The 16,627-nt window shown below is 40.4% G+C and overlaps 1 protein-coding gene across 3 annotated transcripts in view; it reads left to right on the forward strand.

Moving 5' to 3' along the window:
- ANO10 (anoctamin 10) overlaps window positions 1-16,627 on the forward strand; it is a 222,535-nt gene that overhangs the window by 155,876 nt on the left and 50,032 nt on the right. For 2 of the 3 annotated variants that reach the window (XM_034991216.1, XM_034991196.1), the window contains one exon: window positions 14,360-14,476. The exons of the other annotated variant lie outside the window; for it this stretch is intronic. In XM_034991216.1, the coding sequence (XP_034847107.1) occupies window positions 14,360-14,476 (117 nt within the window). The remainder of the gene's footprint in view (window positions 1-14,359; window positions 14,477-16,627) is intronic. 3 annotated transcript variants of the gene reach the window in all.

Genomic DNA, 16,627 nt, shown 5'->3' on the forward strand with positions numbered 1-16,627 from the left:
CCAGTACCATACTGTCTTGATGATTACAGCTTTGTAATAGAGCTTGAAATCTGGAATTGTGATGCCACTGGCTTTGCTTTTCTTTTTCAACATTCCTCTGGCTATTTGGGGTCTTTTCTGGTTCCATACAAATTTTAGGATTATTTGTCTCAGCTCTTTGAAAAAAGTTGATGGTATTTTGATAGGAAGTGCATTGAATGTATATATTGCTCTAGGTAGCATTGACACCTTCAGAATATTTGTTCTTCCAATCCATGAGCATGGAACGTTTTTCCATTTCTTTGTGTCTTCCTCAATTTCTTTGATGAGTGTTTTATAGTTTTCTGAGTACAGTTTCTTTTCCTCTTTGGTTAGGTTTATTCCTAGGTATCTTATGGTTTAGTTGCAATTGTAAATGGGATCGACCCCTTGATTTCTCTTTCTTCTATCTCATTGTTAGTGGAGAGAAATGTAACTGGTTTCTGTGCTATGATTTTATATCCTGCCACTATGCTGAATTCCTGAATGAGTTCTAGCAATTTTGGGGTGGAGTCTTTTGGGTTTTCCACATAGAGTATCATGTCATTTGTGAAGAGTGAGAGTTCGATTTCTTCTTTGCTGATTTGGATGTCTTTTATTTCTTTTTGTTGTCTGATTGCTGAGGCTAGGACTTCTAGTACTATGATGAACAACAGTGGTGATAGTGGACGTCCTTGCTGTGTTCCTGACCTTAGTGGGAAAGCTCTCAGTTTTTCTCCATTGAGAATGATATTCACTCTGGGCTTTTCATAGATGGCTTTTATGATACTGAGGTATGTTCCCTCTATCCCTACACTGTGAAGAGTCTTAATCAAGAAAAGATGCTGTATTTTGTCAAATGCTTTTTCTGCATCTACTGAGAGGATCATATGGTTCTTGTCCTTTCTTTTATTAACTTACTATATCATATTATGTACTGTATCACATTGTGGTATATTATGTTGATTGATTTGAGGATGTTGAACCATCCTTGCAGCCTGGGAATAAATCCTACTTGGTCATGGTGAATAATCCTTCTAATGTACTGTTGGATCCTATTGGCTAGTATCTTGGTGAGAATTTTGGCATCCATGTTCATCATGGATATTGGTCTGTAATGCTCCTTTTTGGTGGGGTCTTTGTCTGGTTTTGGAATCAAGGTAACACTGGCCTCATAGAAAGAGTTCGGAAGTTTTCGTTCAGTTTCTATCTTTTGAAACAGCTTCAGAAGAATAGGTATTAATTCTTCTTTAAATGTTTGGTAGAATTCCCCTGGAAAGCCATCTGGCCCTGGACTCTTACTTGTTGGGAGATTTTTGATTATTGCTTCAATTTCCTTGCTGGTTATGGTTCTGTTCAGGTATTCTATTTCTTCCCCGTTTCAATTTTGGTAGTTTATATGTTTCTAGGAATGCATCCATTTCTTCCAGATTGCCTAATTTGCTGGCTTATAGTTGCTTATAATATATTCTTAAAATTTTTTGTATTTCTTTGGTGTTGGTTGTGATCTCTCCTCTTTCATTCATTATTTTATTAATTTGGGTCCTATCTTTTTTCTTTTTGAAAAGTCTGGCTAGGGGTTTATTGATCTTATTAATTCTTTCAAAGAACCAGCTCTTAGTTTCATTGATCTGTTCTACTGTTTTTTGGTTTCTATTTCATTGATTTCTGCTCTAATATTTATTAATTCTTGTTTCCTGCTTGGATTAGGCTTTATTTGCTGTTTGTTCTCCAGCTCCTTTAGGTGTAAGGTTATGTTGTGTATTTGAGACCTTTCTTGTTTCTTGAGAAAGGCTTGTATTGCTATATACTTCCCTGTTAGGACCGCCTTTGCTGCATCCCAAAGGTTTTGAACAGTTGTGTTTTCATGTTCATTTTTTTCCATGAATTTTTAAAAATTCTTCTTTAATTTCCTCATTGACCCATTCATTCTTTAGTAGGATGCTCTTTAGCCTCCATGCATTTGAGTTCTTTCCAAATCCTCTTGTGATTGAGTTCTAGTTTCACAGCTCTGTGGTCCAAAAATATGCAGGGAGTGATCCTAATCTTTTGGTACCAGTTGAGACCTCATTTGTGACCTAATATGTGATCTATTCTGGCGAATGTCACATGTGCACTCGAGAAGAATGTGTATTCTGTTGCTTTAGGATGGAATGCTGTGAATATATCTGTGAAGTCCATCTGGTTCAATGTGTCATTCAGAGCCCTTGTTTCCTTGTTGACCTTCTGCTTAGATGATCTGTCCATTTCAGTGAGTGGGGTGTTAAGTCCCCTACTATTATTGTATTATTATCGATGTGTTTCTTTAATTTTGTTATTAAATGACTTACATAATTAGATGCTCCCATGTTAGGGACATAAAAATTTACAACTGTTAGATCTTCTTGTTGAATAGACCTTTTTCTCATCTCTTATTACAGTCTTTGGTTTTAAATCTAATTTGTCTGATATAAGGATTGCTACCCCAGCTTTCTTTTCATGTTCATTAACATGATAAATGGTTTTCCACCCCCTCACTTTAAATCTGGAGGTGCCTTTGGGTCTAAAATGAGTCTCTTGCAGACAGTATGCCGATGGGTCTTGCTTTTTTATCCAGTCTGATACCCTGTGTCTTTTGATTGGGGCATGTAGCCCATTTACACTCAGAGTAACTATTGAATGATAGGAATTTAGTGCCATTGTATTGCCTGTAAGGTGACTGCTTCTTTATATCGTCTCTGTTCCTTTCTGGTTTATGTTACTTTTGGGCTCTCTCTCTGCTTAAAGGATCCCCTTGAGTATTTTTTGCTGGGCTGGTGTAGTGGTCACAAATTTTTTTAGTTTCTGTTTGTCTTGGAAGTTTTTATCTCTCCTTTTATTTTGAATGACATCCTAGTTGGATAAAGTATTCTTGGCTGCTTAGTTTTGTCATTTAGCACCTTGAATATATCATGCCAGTCCTTTCTGGCCTGCCAGGTGTCTGTGGATAGGTCTGCTGCAAATCTAATATCTCTTGTCCCAAGGGGCTTTCAGGATTTTCTCTTTGCCTTTGATATCTGCAAGCTTCACTATTATATGTTGGGGTGTTGGCCTATCTTTATTGATTTTTGAGGGGGTTCTCTGTGCCTTCTGGTCTTGAATGCCTAGAGAAGCCCTCAGGTATAATTTGCTCAAATATACCTTCTGCCCCCCTCTCTCTCTTTCCACTTCTTCTGGGATTCCAGTTATTCTAATATTATTTCCCTTTATGGTATCACCTATCTCTCGAATGCTTCCCTTCGTGATCCAGTTGTTGTTTATCTCTCTTTTCCTAGCTTGTTTATTCTCTATCATTTTGTCTTCTGTATCACTGATTCTTTCTTCTGCCTCATTTATCCTAGTAGTTAGAGCCTCCATTTTTAATTGCATCTCATTAATAGCCTCTTTGATTTTGACATCATTAGATTTTAGTTCTTTTTTTCTCCAGAAAGGGATTCACTAGTGTCTTCTATGCTTTTTTCAAGCCCAGCTAGTATCTTTATCTTTGTTATTCTGAACTCTAGTTCTGACATCTTACTTATGTCCATACTGATTAGGTCCCTGGCAGTCAGTACTGCCTCTTGTTCTCTTTTTGGGGGTGAGTTTTTCCATCTCTTCATTCTTTCCAGAGAAGAATAGATGAATGAGAGAACAAAATACTAAAATGACAACAACGAGAACAACCCAGAGAAATATACACTAAACAAATCAAGAGACCTAAAACCAAAAATAAATAAATAAATACATAAAACTGAAAATAAAAAGAGAATGTAATCAGATAGGTGAACAGAATAGAGCAATACACTGGATCCTGTGTGTATTTTGGTATGTTTGTTAGAAAACTAGATCCCAAAATTTTAAAAAAGAAAAACTTATGTATAAAAATAAAATTAAATACAATGAAAGGATAGAATGTAACTGTAAAAATGAAAATTAAAAGACAAAAAAAAATATATATATATATATAAACAGACAGGTGAAAAGAACAGAGCAATACATTATATCCTGAATGTATTTTGGTTGGTTTGTTAGAAGAAATTACATCTCAAAATTGTAAAGAAAGAAAAATTTATATATATATATACAAAAATAAATACAATGAAAGAATAGAATGTAAATGTAAAAATGAAAATTAAAGATTTAAAAAAAGAATTGATAAAATAAGAAATTGGTTAAAAATGAAAGAGAAAAAAATAAAAATTGAAAGACTAACGAATCGTGGGGGGAAAAAACCATTAATTCTATATACTCTTTCCCCTAGTGCTGGAGTTTTACAGTTCTCTAAGATCGGTAAACTTCGTCTTGGCTGGATGTTCTTGATGATCTTCTTGGGGAGGGGCCTGTTGCACTGATTCTCAAATGTATTTGCCCCAGGCGGAACTGCCCCACCCTTGCCAGGGGCCAGGCTGAGTAATCTGTTCTGGTCTGCTCTATGTGGCTTTTGTTTCCTGAAGGCTTTCCATGCGGCTTTAGAGGATGAGAATGAAAACACTGGCCTTCTAATCTCTGGCACCTGAGCCAAGAGCTCAGACCCCACTCCTCAGTGTGCCCTCAGGGAAAAGCAGTCAAATCACTCCTATCTCCCTGGTCTCTGTGTGCACCCCATGCTCACCTAGCCTGTGACGAAGCATATCTATCTCAGGCACAGGACCCCGTTTTGAGTTTCCAAACCCCTAGACTTCTTTGGCGTGCTCCCCCACTGCTCTTCCCTGGGGTGGAAGGAGGGGGTCTTGCTGCGGTTCTGCTGCTCCCTAGGCCCCTGCTTGAAGAGCAGTCGCCTGACTGTGCTGAGGTTCATGGTTTATGGCAACCCAGACCTGCAAGCCCACTCCTGGCCTCGCTGTTTGCAGCTGGCTTCCCCGTTCCGAAACCTGGGAGCTCTGCCACATTCAGGCACCCCAGGTCTTCCTGTGACCCTGAAGGTCCTGAAACCACACTGTCCCACCTAGGATTGCTTCCTAGGACTGTGTTGAATAAAATTGGGAATAGTGTTCATTCTTGTCTTTGTTCCTGATCTTAGAGGAAAAGTTTTCAGCTTTTCACCATTGAGTATGATGTCAGCTGTGGGCTTGTCATATATGGTCTTTATTTTTTTTTTTTAAGATTTTATTTATTTATTTATTTGACACAGAGAGAGAGAGATCACAATTAGGCAGGCAGGCAGGCAGAAGGAAAGGGAGAAGCAGGCTGCCTGCTGAGCATGGAGTCTGATGCAGGGCTGGATCCCAGGATCCTGGGATCATGACCTGAGCCAAAGGCAGATGCTTAACTGACTCAACCACCCAGGCGCCCCTATATATGGTCTTTATTATGTTGAGGTACATATTCTTTATATCTACTTTGTTGAGTGTTTTTATCGTAAACGGATGTTGAATTTTGTCAAATGCTTTTACTGCATTTATTGAGATGATCATATGATTTTATCACTCATTTTGTTAATGTAGTGCTGATTGATTTGCAGTTGTTGAATCATCCTTTCATCCCTGGAATAAATCCCACTTGATCATGGTGTATGATCTTTTTAATGTGTCTTCAATTTAGTTTGCTAGTATTTTGTTGGTGGGGGAGTTTACATCTATTTTTATCACCCAGCCTGTATTTTCTTTTTTGTGTGTGATATCCTTGTCTGGTTTTGGGAGCAAAGTAATGCTGGCCTTATAGAATGAGGAAAGCTTTCCATATTCTTCAATGTTTTGGAAGAGTTTGAGAGGGATAGGTATTAAATCTTATTTGAATGTTTGGTAGAATTCACTAGTAAAGCCATTTGATCCTGGACTTTCATTTGTTGGGAGCTATTTGATTACTGATTCAACTTCCTATTAATAGTCTATTCTGATTTTCTGTTTCTTCATGATTCAGTCTGGAAGATTTTATGTTTCTAGGAATTTATCCATTTCTTCTAGGCTGTCCAATTTGTTGGCCTGTCATTGTTCCTAGTAGTCTGTTACGGTCCTTTGTATTTCTGTGTTATCAGTAACTTCTATTCCATTTCTGATTTTATTTATTTGAGCCCTCTCTCTTTTCTTGATGAGTCTAGCTAAAGATGTGTTAATATTGTTTATCTCTTCAAGGAATCTGCTCTTAGTTTCATTGATCTTTTCTATTTTTAGTCTCTATTTCATTTATTTCCACTCCGATCTTTATTATTTCCTTTCTTCTACCAACTTTGGGCTTTATTCTTTTTTTTTTTTCTAGTTCCTTTAGGTTTTAAAATTTAATGGTTAATTTGAATTTCTCTTGTTTCTTGGGGCAGGCCTATATTGCTATGAACTTCCCTCTTAGAACTGTTTTTGCTAGAACCCTTAGATTTTTGTATGCTGTATTTCTGTTTTCCTCAGGTTTTATTTCCTAAGAGCCTAATTCCATAATTTTTTTTCAATCTTGGATCCATTAATCATTTCTTATTAATTGGCATTTGGCATGTAATTTGGTAATCAGCAGAAGATGCTTTTTTGGAGTTTCTTTTATTCAGTGGTGGCTGGGCTCTGAATGGAAAGAGGTAGCATGGCCAACATTCCACTGGAGAGATCAAATTAGCTTTTCAGAATTCTAAGAACTCATCTCTAATTTGCATTTTGTATTTCATAAGAGACAGGGTTGGGGACATGCTGCCACAAACACAGCTGCTGCTGTCGATTGTGTCATAGTTTCTAGCTTTGGTAAAATAAAAAGGTTCTGCTCACGCTCTGTGCACCTGCCACCAGAACCCCAAGAGTTGGACCCCCCTGTGGTGACCAGAGGTGAGTGGCACTGGTGGCAGGGTAGGCGGTACTGTGGTTCTGGAAGACACTTAGCTCCGGATGCTGATTTTCTCTGGTTTTGTCCTTTTCTTCTTTCCTATAACCAAGACACCCTGTAATCATTACTTGAAGCATACTGTTATAGGGAGCCAACTTCTTTGTATTTATTACTTTTAAAATTCTGTCCATCTCCCCACCCCACCCCCCACTGTTCCTTTTCTTCTTTGCTTTGTTTAGGATAAAATTTTGTGAGTTTTACTTTAAAAGAAGATTGTCAGTGAAGGAGGAATCACAATCATGGCCCATAAAATGTCTTCTGTTTTCAAAGACAGACTATGAAAAGCCAACCCAAGTATTCATTTTTGAATATGTTTCTCTTCAAATCTGAATAGATTCACATTTTGTCTTAGGTTTGCTTTTATTTATGAAAACAAGTAGAAATAGCTAAAATGCCTTTTGCAATTTTTTTTCTCAGTTCAGTTAGCATAAAGCAGTTCCTAGCATTGAAACAGATTTGCTGTAGGGAATATATAAACAACATTTTATTTATTTATTTTTATTATGTTATATTAGTCACCATACAGTACATCATTAGTTTTTGATGTTGTGTTTCATGATTCATTGTTTGCGTATAACACCCAGTGCTCCATGTAGTACATGCCCTCCTTAATACCCATCACTGGGCTAACCCATCCCCCCACTCCCCTCCTCTCTGGAACCCTCAGTTTGTTTCTCAGAGTCCATAATCTCTCATGGTTCATCTCCCCCTCTGATTTCCCCCCCACTTCATTTTTCCCTTCCTTCTCCTAATGTCCTCCATGCTATTCCTTATGTTCCACAAATAAGTGAAACCAAATGATAATTGTCTTTCTCTGCTTGACTTATTTCACTTAGCATAATCTCCTCCAGTCCCATCCATGTTGATGCAAAAATTGGGTATTCATCCTTTCTGATGGCTGAGTAATATTCCATTGTATATATGGATCACATCTTCTTTATCCATTTGTCTGTTGAAGGGCATCTCAGCTCTTTCCACAGTTTGGCTGTTGTGAACATTGCTGCTATGAGCATTGAGTTTCATGTGGCCCTTCTTTTCACTACATCTCTATCTTTGGGGTAAGGACCCAGTAGTGCAATTGCTGGGTCACAGGGTAGCTCTATTTTTAAATTTTTGAGGCACCTCCACACTGTTTTCCAAAGTGGCTGTACCAACTTGCATTCCCACCAACAGTATAGAGGGTTCCCCTTTCTCCACAACCTCTCCAACATTTGTTGTTTCTTGCCTTGTCAATTTTTGCCATTCTAACTGGTGTAAGGTGATATCTCAATGTGGTTTTGATTTGAATTTCCCTGATGGCTAATGATGAACATTTTTTCATGTGTCTGTTAGCCATTTGTATGTCTTCTTTGGAGAAGTGTCTGTTTATGTCTTCTGCCCATTTTTTGACTTGATTATTTGTTTTTTGGGTATTGAGTTTGAGAAGTTCTTTATAGATCTTGGATACCAGCTCTTTGTAGTGTCATTTGCAAATAATCTTCTCCCATTCCGTGAGTTGCCTCTTAGTTTTGTTGACTGTTTCCTTTGCTGTGCAGAAGGTTTTTATCTTGATGAAGTCCCAAAAGTTCATTTTTGCTTTTGTTTCCCTTGCCTTTGGAGACATGTCTTGAAAGAAGTTGCTCTGGCCAATTAAACAACATTTTAAAAATTGATTTTTTTGAAACACAGTGCTATAACTGTTATTTAGGTTTCCAGGCTAGCCCACAAAGCTTACTTAATTCATCAACTTGAACTCTGGATCCTGGGTACAAGAAACCATTAAAGAGAAGGCGGTGGAGCCTGGATGTCTAATTTATCCTTTCCTGAGCATTGAGACAGTGTTGGTTCCTTTCTCCTTCTCTTTACTCCTCTTCCTCAAAGCCAGTACCCCACTGCTGAAGCTGCTGTGGCATCTCCCCCAACTTCTGAACACTCGAGAGTATTGGGGGTGGGTGGAGGACAGAGTTTGCTAGCCCCAGCTAATTAAATTAATTAACAGTTACCTGTGAATGCAGTGCTCCTTCACCCTCCCAAGAGTATGTTAAACCAAATAAGCCTGTAATTGGTGGAACTTCCGGAGTGCTGCAAAGTTGGGTTGGGTGAGGGGATGGATCAGTGTACCAGAAGATTTGAGGAGGGAAGGAAGAAGTGGGAAGAAGGCCACCATCTAGGCAGTCTGGCTCTCTTTGTAGGTGCTCTCCTGCATATTTGCAGAAGGAATGAAGGCAAAGTGACAGCCTTCACCAGCTTCTTGTATTCTTGGACCCCAGATTAGAAGCCAGACTCCCTGGGCTGCAAGTTGTCTGGTTTGGGTCTGTCTTCTGGGTGTATGGGCAGTTACAGCGAGGTGGGGTTAGGAGCTTCGGTGTATGTAATTCCTTTAAATGAGTGTTGGTTCACAACCCTCCCGGGAGCTTCCTGGGTGAAATCCGAGCTGGCCCCTGAGTGCGGAGGGCAGGGAGAGATGGAAGAAAGAGGCTGGCCCCTCCAGGTGGGTAGGTGGCAGTTTTAATATCAAAGGTAACTTACCTATGAGGCTCGTCTTGGGCGGCAGCAAGAAGAGTGGATCCCTGCACCTGCCCGCCACATCTTAAAAGTTTTTATAAACTTTTATAAACAGAGGCCTTCACTGGGTTTAGTCAACTATATTGTGCAGGTGTTCTCAACACCACCTCACCATCTCAAAGCGATGTCCTTGTAGCAGCTTCTGGGAGCAGGAAAGGCAAGCCCCTCCCCACATTCCAAGGACAGGGGAGAAAATGAGCAGCCTCCAGTCACGTAGGTCCAGCTCACGGGTCCACTAGTGGTCATGTCTTCTCAGTGACCTTCCTCGGCTGTGAGGAACCCATGCATTCTTTTTCGCTCAAGTGGGTTTTTTTTCCCTTATAAAAGTAACGCACAACATGCACCCCTATGTTTATAGCACCATTATTTACAATAGCCAAGATATGGAAGCAGCCCAAGTGTCCATCGATTGATGAATGGATAAGAAGATGTGGTATATATACAATGGAACATTATTCAGCCATAAAAGAGAATGAAGTCTTGCCATTTGCAACAACATGGATGAAGCTAAAGAGTATTATGCTAAGCAAAATAAGTCAGAGAAAGACAAATAACATATGATCTCACTCATATGTGGAATTTAAGAAACAAAACAAATGAACAAAGGGGGAAAAAAGGGAAAGACAAACCAAGAAACAGACTCTTTAACTATAGAGAACAAACTGATAGTTACCAGAGGGGAGGTGGGTGGGGGGATGGGTGAAACAAGTGATGGGGATTAAGGAGGCACTTGTGATGAGCACTGGGTGATGTATGGAAGTGATGAATCACTATATTGTACTCTTGAAACTAATACTACACTGGAATTAAAGTGAAAACTTAAAAAAAAATAAAATGTGGGAAAGGAAAAAAAAGTAATGCATGTTTGTTAGAGACTAAAGATAAAAAGATTGCCCGTATTGCCAACCATTGCCAAGATGTTGATATATTTTCTTCTAATCTAGTTAATAAAGTTGACATTTTTTGTTTTGCTCTTTAAGGCACTTTTTTTTTTTCTGTCAAAGATGAGGATCTGTTTTGAGGAAAGGGTACACTTTAGTGATGATTTAAGATTAGGTCTGTAAAAGAAAAATGAGAACACTATGGGATTATCACCTGTCCTTCCTCATTTTAAGTATGAATTGCCAATTCTGAACAATAAATTTCTTTTAAAATTCTTCTCTTCTTTAAAATTAGTGCCCCCAATGCCTTTGTTTCCCTGGGTCAGCCCTCCCTCCTTAGTGTGATAATATCAGACCTCCTATATGGCTAAGCCCCTGCTTTGCACGGTGGCCTGGTCTGTGCCTTAGACTTTTCCTTCCAGGGCCTTCACCTTTTACCATTCTCTCAGTTCCTTCTCCCAAAGCTTTAGCATTCAAGACTTACACCTTTAAAACCGAAAACCTGGCTAGCGCAGCTCTTCCTCCAGCTACCTCCTCATCTCTTACTCTCCCTTCCTCCAGACTTTCTGAACCCTGTTGGTGGCCTTCCTTCCTCCAGCCTTGCTTCCCCGGCCCTTCTCAGCCCACCTTGGTCTTGCTTCCGTGACCTCCACTCCCACTAGAGTCACCAGAGGCCTCCTAGTGGTTAAAGCCAAAGGTTGCTCCCCAGCGTCCATGTATTTGACCTTCTAGTGCCCACCTTGACTGGCTTCTTTCTCTCCCCTTTGCTTCTGTAAACCCAGAACCTCCCCGATTTCTGCCTACCCCACATGCTGCTTCTGTAGCTACTTTTCAGACCTCTCCCTCTGCTCATTACACCTAGTACATTCCTCCAATTCCATCCTTTGCTGACTTCTTGTCTCGTCTCATCTTTTCTCCCTCACTGCATCCCTGCAGATCTCACCCATTCCCATGACATTATGTGCCACGTATGCACATACCCCAGCAACTCCCAGATGTTTGCCTCCAGCCCTGTCGTGAACATGAGACCCCTCTCCCCCACTGCCGGCTGAGCATCTCTACTCAGATATCCCACAGACCCCTAAAGTCCATAGACCACGCAGACCCTCTCCCTCCAGCCTGCTCCTCATCCCGCACGCATGTCATCATGGAGGAGCTGTGGAGGCCTGTCTGGTCCTCTGCTGGTGAACCCTCCATTCATTCCTGGAGGCTCCATCCCATTGCTCTCGCACACACCAGCTCACCTCAATGACCTGCCTGCACTTCTGCAGGCTCCACTCTTGTCCACTCTCCGTGCCATGAATGGAGACATCTGAGCCCGTCGTTCCCGTGTTGGCACCTTCAGTGCCTCTTCACACCTCACTCAGCTCCTGTGTCATCCAGTTCCTGGGTGCCTCCATGGCCCCTCTCTCCTCAACCCCACCATCCCTTTGTGTGTTTGTTCTCTCTGGGAACACTCCTCCCCTTTCCTAGCCAACTCCTCATCCCGTATGTCTCTGCTCAGGAAGCCCTCTCCAAACTGCTAAAAACTGGGGTAACTGCCAATCTGTAGGCTCCTTGTCCCATGTATACTGGGCAGGACCACTCACGCATGGCATTTGGGGATAGCCCATAATTACTCATCTCCTCCTCTAGACCATGTGCCGGGGATATCATCTCTTTCACTGTAGAATCCTCCAACACATGACCCATGTCTAGCACACTAGTCACTAATAAACGTGAAGGGATGGACACAGCACTACTTCCCTCTGGCTTTTTCCTCCAGCTAAGGAGTATTCAGCTGTGTGCTTAGCGTGGAACTCCTCAAGGAGCATAACCCTGGAGGTGTTCAGTGGGAAGTTAAAAGCTGAGAATAAGCAGGTCTGTTAGAAACCTATATAGTTCAAAAGAAATTGATCTCTCTACATGTGGGCCTTTAAAAGCATTTAGTATAAAATAATTTTAGGAAAGCAAACTATAGAGCTACTCATAAAAACTCACTGCTATGTGTTTTAACCATGTTAAAATGACTTACTGTGTTAACATATTGTCTAATAAATGCCAACATTTTTAATTCATGAGGGTTATGGACATTTTGTATGGCATCTATGAGCACTGAGGTCTGTGGCAGAGTTGCTCGGTTGCCCGGTAACCAGTCCTGGTTCCCAAAGGAGATTTGACACATCTTACAGGCACCTTGTTTCCAAGGGAAGACCTTGGCAGGGTCTTTTTTCTCACTGGTTCCCTCCAAGACTCCAAAGAAGAGAAAATGGGTACAGATTTGTTAGGAGAGATGGAAAGAGGCCAGTGACTGGCTCATGGTGGGGTTCTGGCAGTTTGAGGACACCCCACTTCTGGAAAACTTGGAAGATTTCTTTTCATCTGCTTATTTGTTTATTTCTTGTCTAGTATTTCTACTGAAGAGGTTAAGTCTTATATAAAATTATGTGTCAGTACTCCAATGGAATGAAATGATGACACAGTATACCTTTTTTGAATTATTTATTTGTTCTTTGTAGATTTTATCCAGGTTCCTGTTAATTTAATTCAATTACTTCAGACTTACAACAGATGATGTCACCTGATCCGTGCTGTGTTATCTACTAGTTTTCACACTGTAGATACTTAATCAGTACCTTGCAGGTGTCCTCTTTGGTCCCAGCAGTCACACTTCGGGGAAGACTGCCTGGCCCTGGCCCACTCCACATCTCTGGTTAATACCAGGGAGGCTTGAAAAAAAAAAAAAAAATACCAGGGAGGCTTGGCCTGCCCTGGGGCTCTGCCCATTTCCAGGTCTCTGGATTAAATTACTGCTTGTTCTGGCATGATGCTGATTTCCTTCATTATTTCATGCCTCTCCTAGGAGATAGGCACATGGTATTCATCCTTCATCCTCCTTTTGAAAATATCACAGTAAGGGGCTTGTTTAATTTTTTTAAGCTGTCCTCTTTTTCTGTCAGTAATTCAGTGCAACATTTCTTAGAGGCTGTTCCATTTCCTTTGCTGATTTTCAAAATGCCTTTTAATCATTTCTTACCTTTAAAAATCATTTCACAGCTTTTAATGTTTAGTAATTCATGCTGTTATCAAAGAGGCAACTATATTCTTTTCATTGTTCAGACTTCCGTGGGTGTTAATCCTGGATCACAAGATGATGCTAGAATTGCAGAAGCATCAGTAGGTTGAGGCCATGCATCTGAAGAACAGGCTTACCAATGGAAACAATCCTGTTGGCTTATTCTGTTCTGCAGAGAAAAAAGCATAATTATAAACCTCATATCATTATGGTATAGATAAACTTTGTATAAGTTTGGTGTAGAAGGGTTCTAAGCTTCCCTTGTTATAATGGATACACTCTACGTTTCTGTGTCCCTGCCCTACAGTATATGGAATTAGCAGTATAAGGTAGTACATTACAACCAATCAATTCATCAATATTTATTGATTATCATTTCATGAAAGAAACTGTACCAGATACTTGTAGGGGTGCAGAGGATTCAAGGCACCTGGTGTTTAAGGCGCTGTATGTTTCACATAACTCAGCCTGAAGCATAGCACAGGGAAGATGTTACTGGGCAAAGAATAGAGTGAGTCTAGGGCACCTGGGTGGCTCAGTTGGTTAAGCGTCTGCCTTCAGCTTGGGGCATGATCCCAGGGTCCTGGAATCGAGCCCTACGTCCAATCTCCCTGCTCGGCAGAGAGTCAGCTTCTCCCTCTTGCTCTGTCCCTTCCCCCAACTTGTGCACTCTCTCTCTGTGTGTATAAAAAAAAAGAAAAAGAAAAAAGAGTGAGTCTGCCAGGGTTGTGTGCTAATATATACACTGGGAAAATAGACACAGGAAAAAAAAACATTTTGTGAAAGATTTTTCAGAATAAATTTCATTTTTCTATAAAACACTGAAAATAATGTATGGTATCAATTTAAGGAAATAAACTAATTTTAGAAGAATAAAGCAAATAAGACAATAGTTAATTGAGTGGGCCACAGTGGGGTGGGTTAAATAGAACTCTTGGGCCTGGTTGTTCTCTGATACATGACAGGCTAGTCATTAGAAATTACCCAAGACTAACAAAAAGAATCACAGATTGCTTAGGTTCCGTTTTGTTTCATTGCACATGTGGCCTAATGTGGCACATCAACATGTACTCTTTCTTGTTTTTAGCATGCACTCCTGGCTTTAAAGTTTATACTTGCATTTGCCATACCTGATAAACCACAGCATATCCAGATGAAACTGGCCAGATTGGAGTTTGAGTCTTTGGAGGCACTCAAGCAGCAGGTAAGAGCAACTGTCCTGAAAATCGGTGTTATGTCTTTAGCAATTTCCAGGGGCCGTAATTTAGAGAACTCACTCTGAGTATTTTCTTCAGCCTTGAAGTTTCTAGCGTAAATAAATATAGAAGAGTCATTTTAGGATGGCATAACAAAACCAAAATCCTAATAATATGAGCAATGAATAGACTGAAAAAACTAAACTAAGCAAAACAAAAATATTTGAGCAATGTTAAAGAGTAGAGTTAACAGTCAGCAGAAGAACAAGACCTGGATTTCCAAGAATCATCCTGGAGCAGCCCCAACGGTTTCTAAGCCTGCCTTCTACAGAAACATTAAGCAAGGAGAAGTGAGCAAATAGAATCTTACATAATATCTTGCAGAGAATGAGGGAGAATGAGAAAGTGTGGGCAAAAGCAGCAAAAATGTCATGAAAGTAGAAACTTCTTTCCAGGGATTTCCACACTATACTAGAGGCAATGCTGGAGGTCTTCATTTTGACTTTCTACTTGTAGCAGAGTGTGAGCAGGAAGACAAAGACTCCTCCATGCCCAGAGCTAGTTCTGTCTCGTGAGAGATAGATAAGAATTAAACCAATGAGAAAATTAGTAAGGCAGTTATCATCTGAGGGGACAAGCTGTGGGTCCAGGACCGGGTTCTGACCCTCACAGTCCATTAGGCTTCAAAACCACCTTGTACAGGAATATTTCCTTTGATGTTTGGGGAGCTGGGAGGAAAATAATTGCAAGGAGGACCCCCCCACCCCCCGACAAGCTGACCCTCTGATAGAAGCAAGGGCTCCAGGATAGTGCACGAGATGGGAGGCCCCACACTGGAGCAGAATGTGCCCCTGATTAGGCAGGGTGTCCCCAGGATAAGACTTGTGATAAGAGTACAGAGAAGAAGGAGAAGTGTGGGTCCACCAGCAGGGCGCAGCGGGGGAGAAAGCTAGATGACTGCATTTCAGTTTCCGAGGTGCGGGGCAAGTTCACCTAGCCAGTGTGTTTGTATCTTAAATCAAAGCACAAGTATCATGCTCCACAGTAGCCACCAGAAGCACTCACAGCAGTATCAGGAAACCCATTACCACCACTGGTACTTTCCGTGCTGCCGGGGCTGCTGACCAATGCACTTCTACAGGAGGAAGAAGTGAGAAGGTCAGGTAACCTGCAGGAGGCAAATGTGTCACTCATTGAAGATTAGAAGGTTATTAAATCTAAAAATCACAAGATATGTTATTGGACACAATAGGAAAACCTGGTAAGGAGGTAGGTTACAAGGCTTATCTAAAATTATTTATTCCTTTCATAAGACATAATAGCCATTTGAAAATATTATTGAAGAAAAGTTCCCATTTACCAAAGAAGCCAAAATAGAAAACCTTTAGTAATTTATAAAAACAATATGGATAATCTATATGAAGAGTATTTTTAAAACTCTGCTGGGACTGAAAGATCCAGTCTTGTGAAAATGTGATGCCAATTCAAATATATAGAAATAAGCATTTGAGAATAGCAAGGAGATTTCTGAAAAAGAAGAGAAATGAGAACTTTAGCTCTGCCAGATATTAAAATGTATTCTGAATAATACAGTAGTTAGAGTAATTAAATCCATTTTGAGGGGCGCCTGCGTGGCTCAGTTGTTAAGTGTCTGCCTTCGGCTCAGGTCATGATCCCAGGGTCCTGGGAACGAGGCCCACATCGGGCTCCCTGCTCGGCGGGAAGCTTGCTTCTCCCTCTCCCACTCCCCCTGCTTGTGTTCCCTCTCTCACTGTCTCTCTTTCTGTCAAATAAATAAATAAAATCTTTAAAGAAAAAAAAATAAATCCATTTTGAATTAGGGAAGAAATAGATCAGTGGAATAGAGCAGAGAGCCTGTAAATGGACCCAAATAAAACCGGGACTTTAGTTTATGGTAAAATTAACATTCTGTGGTAGTGGAGAAAAAGAAGGATTGTCTGATGACAAACAATTGGTTGGGAAAATTATTACACTTTATTTTACCTCATACCTTACATACCTCTTGCCACCACCCTCCTGCAATATTCAGACAGGTAAGAGATATAAAAAGTATGGCAGTTTAAAGCTTCTAGATGACAAAAACCTCAAAAGTTAAACTGGACAAACTGGGGAAATACTAGCAACTTTTGAGAAATGGT

Source organism: Mirounga leonina, unplaced genomic scaffold, assembly GCF_011800145.1.
Source record: "Mirounga leonina isolate KUSES-001 unplaced genomic scaffold, KU_Mleo_1.0 Mir_115, whole genome shotgun sequence".
NCBI lineage: Eukaryota > Metazoa > Chordata > Mammalia > Carnivora > Phocidae > Mirounga > Mirounga leonina.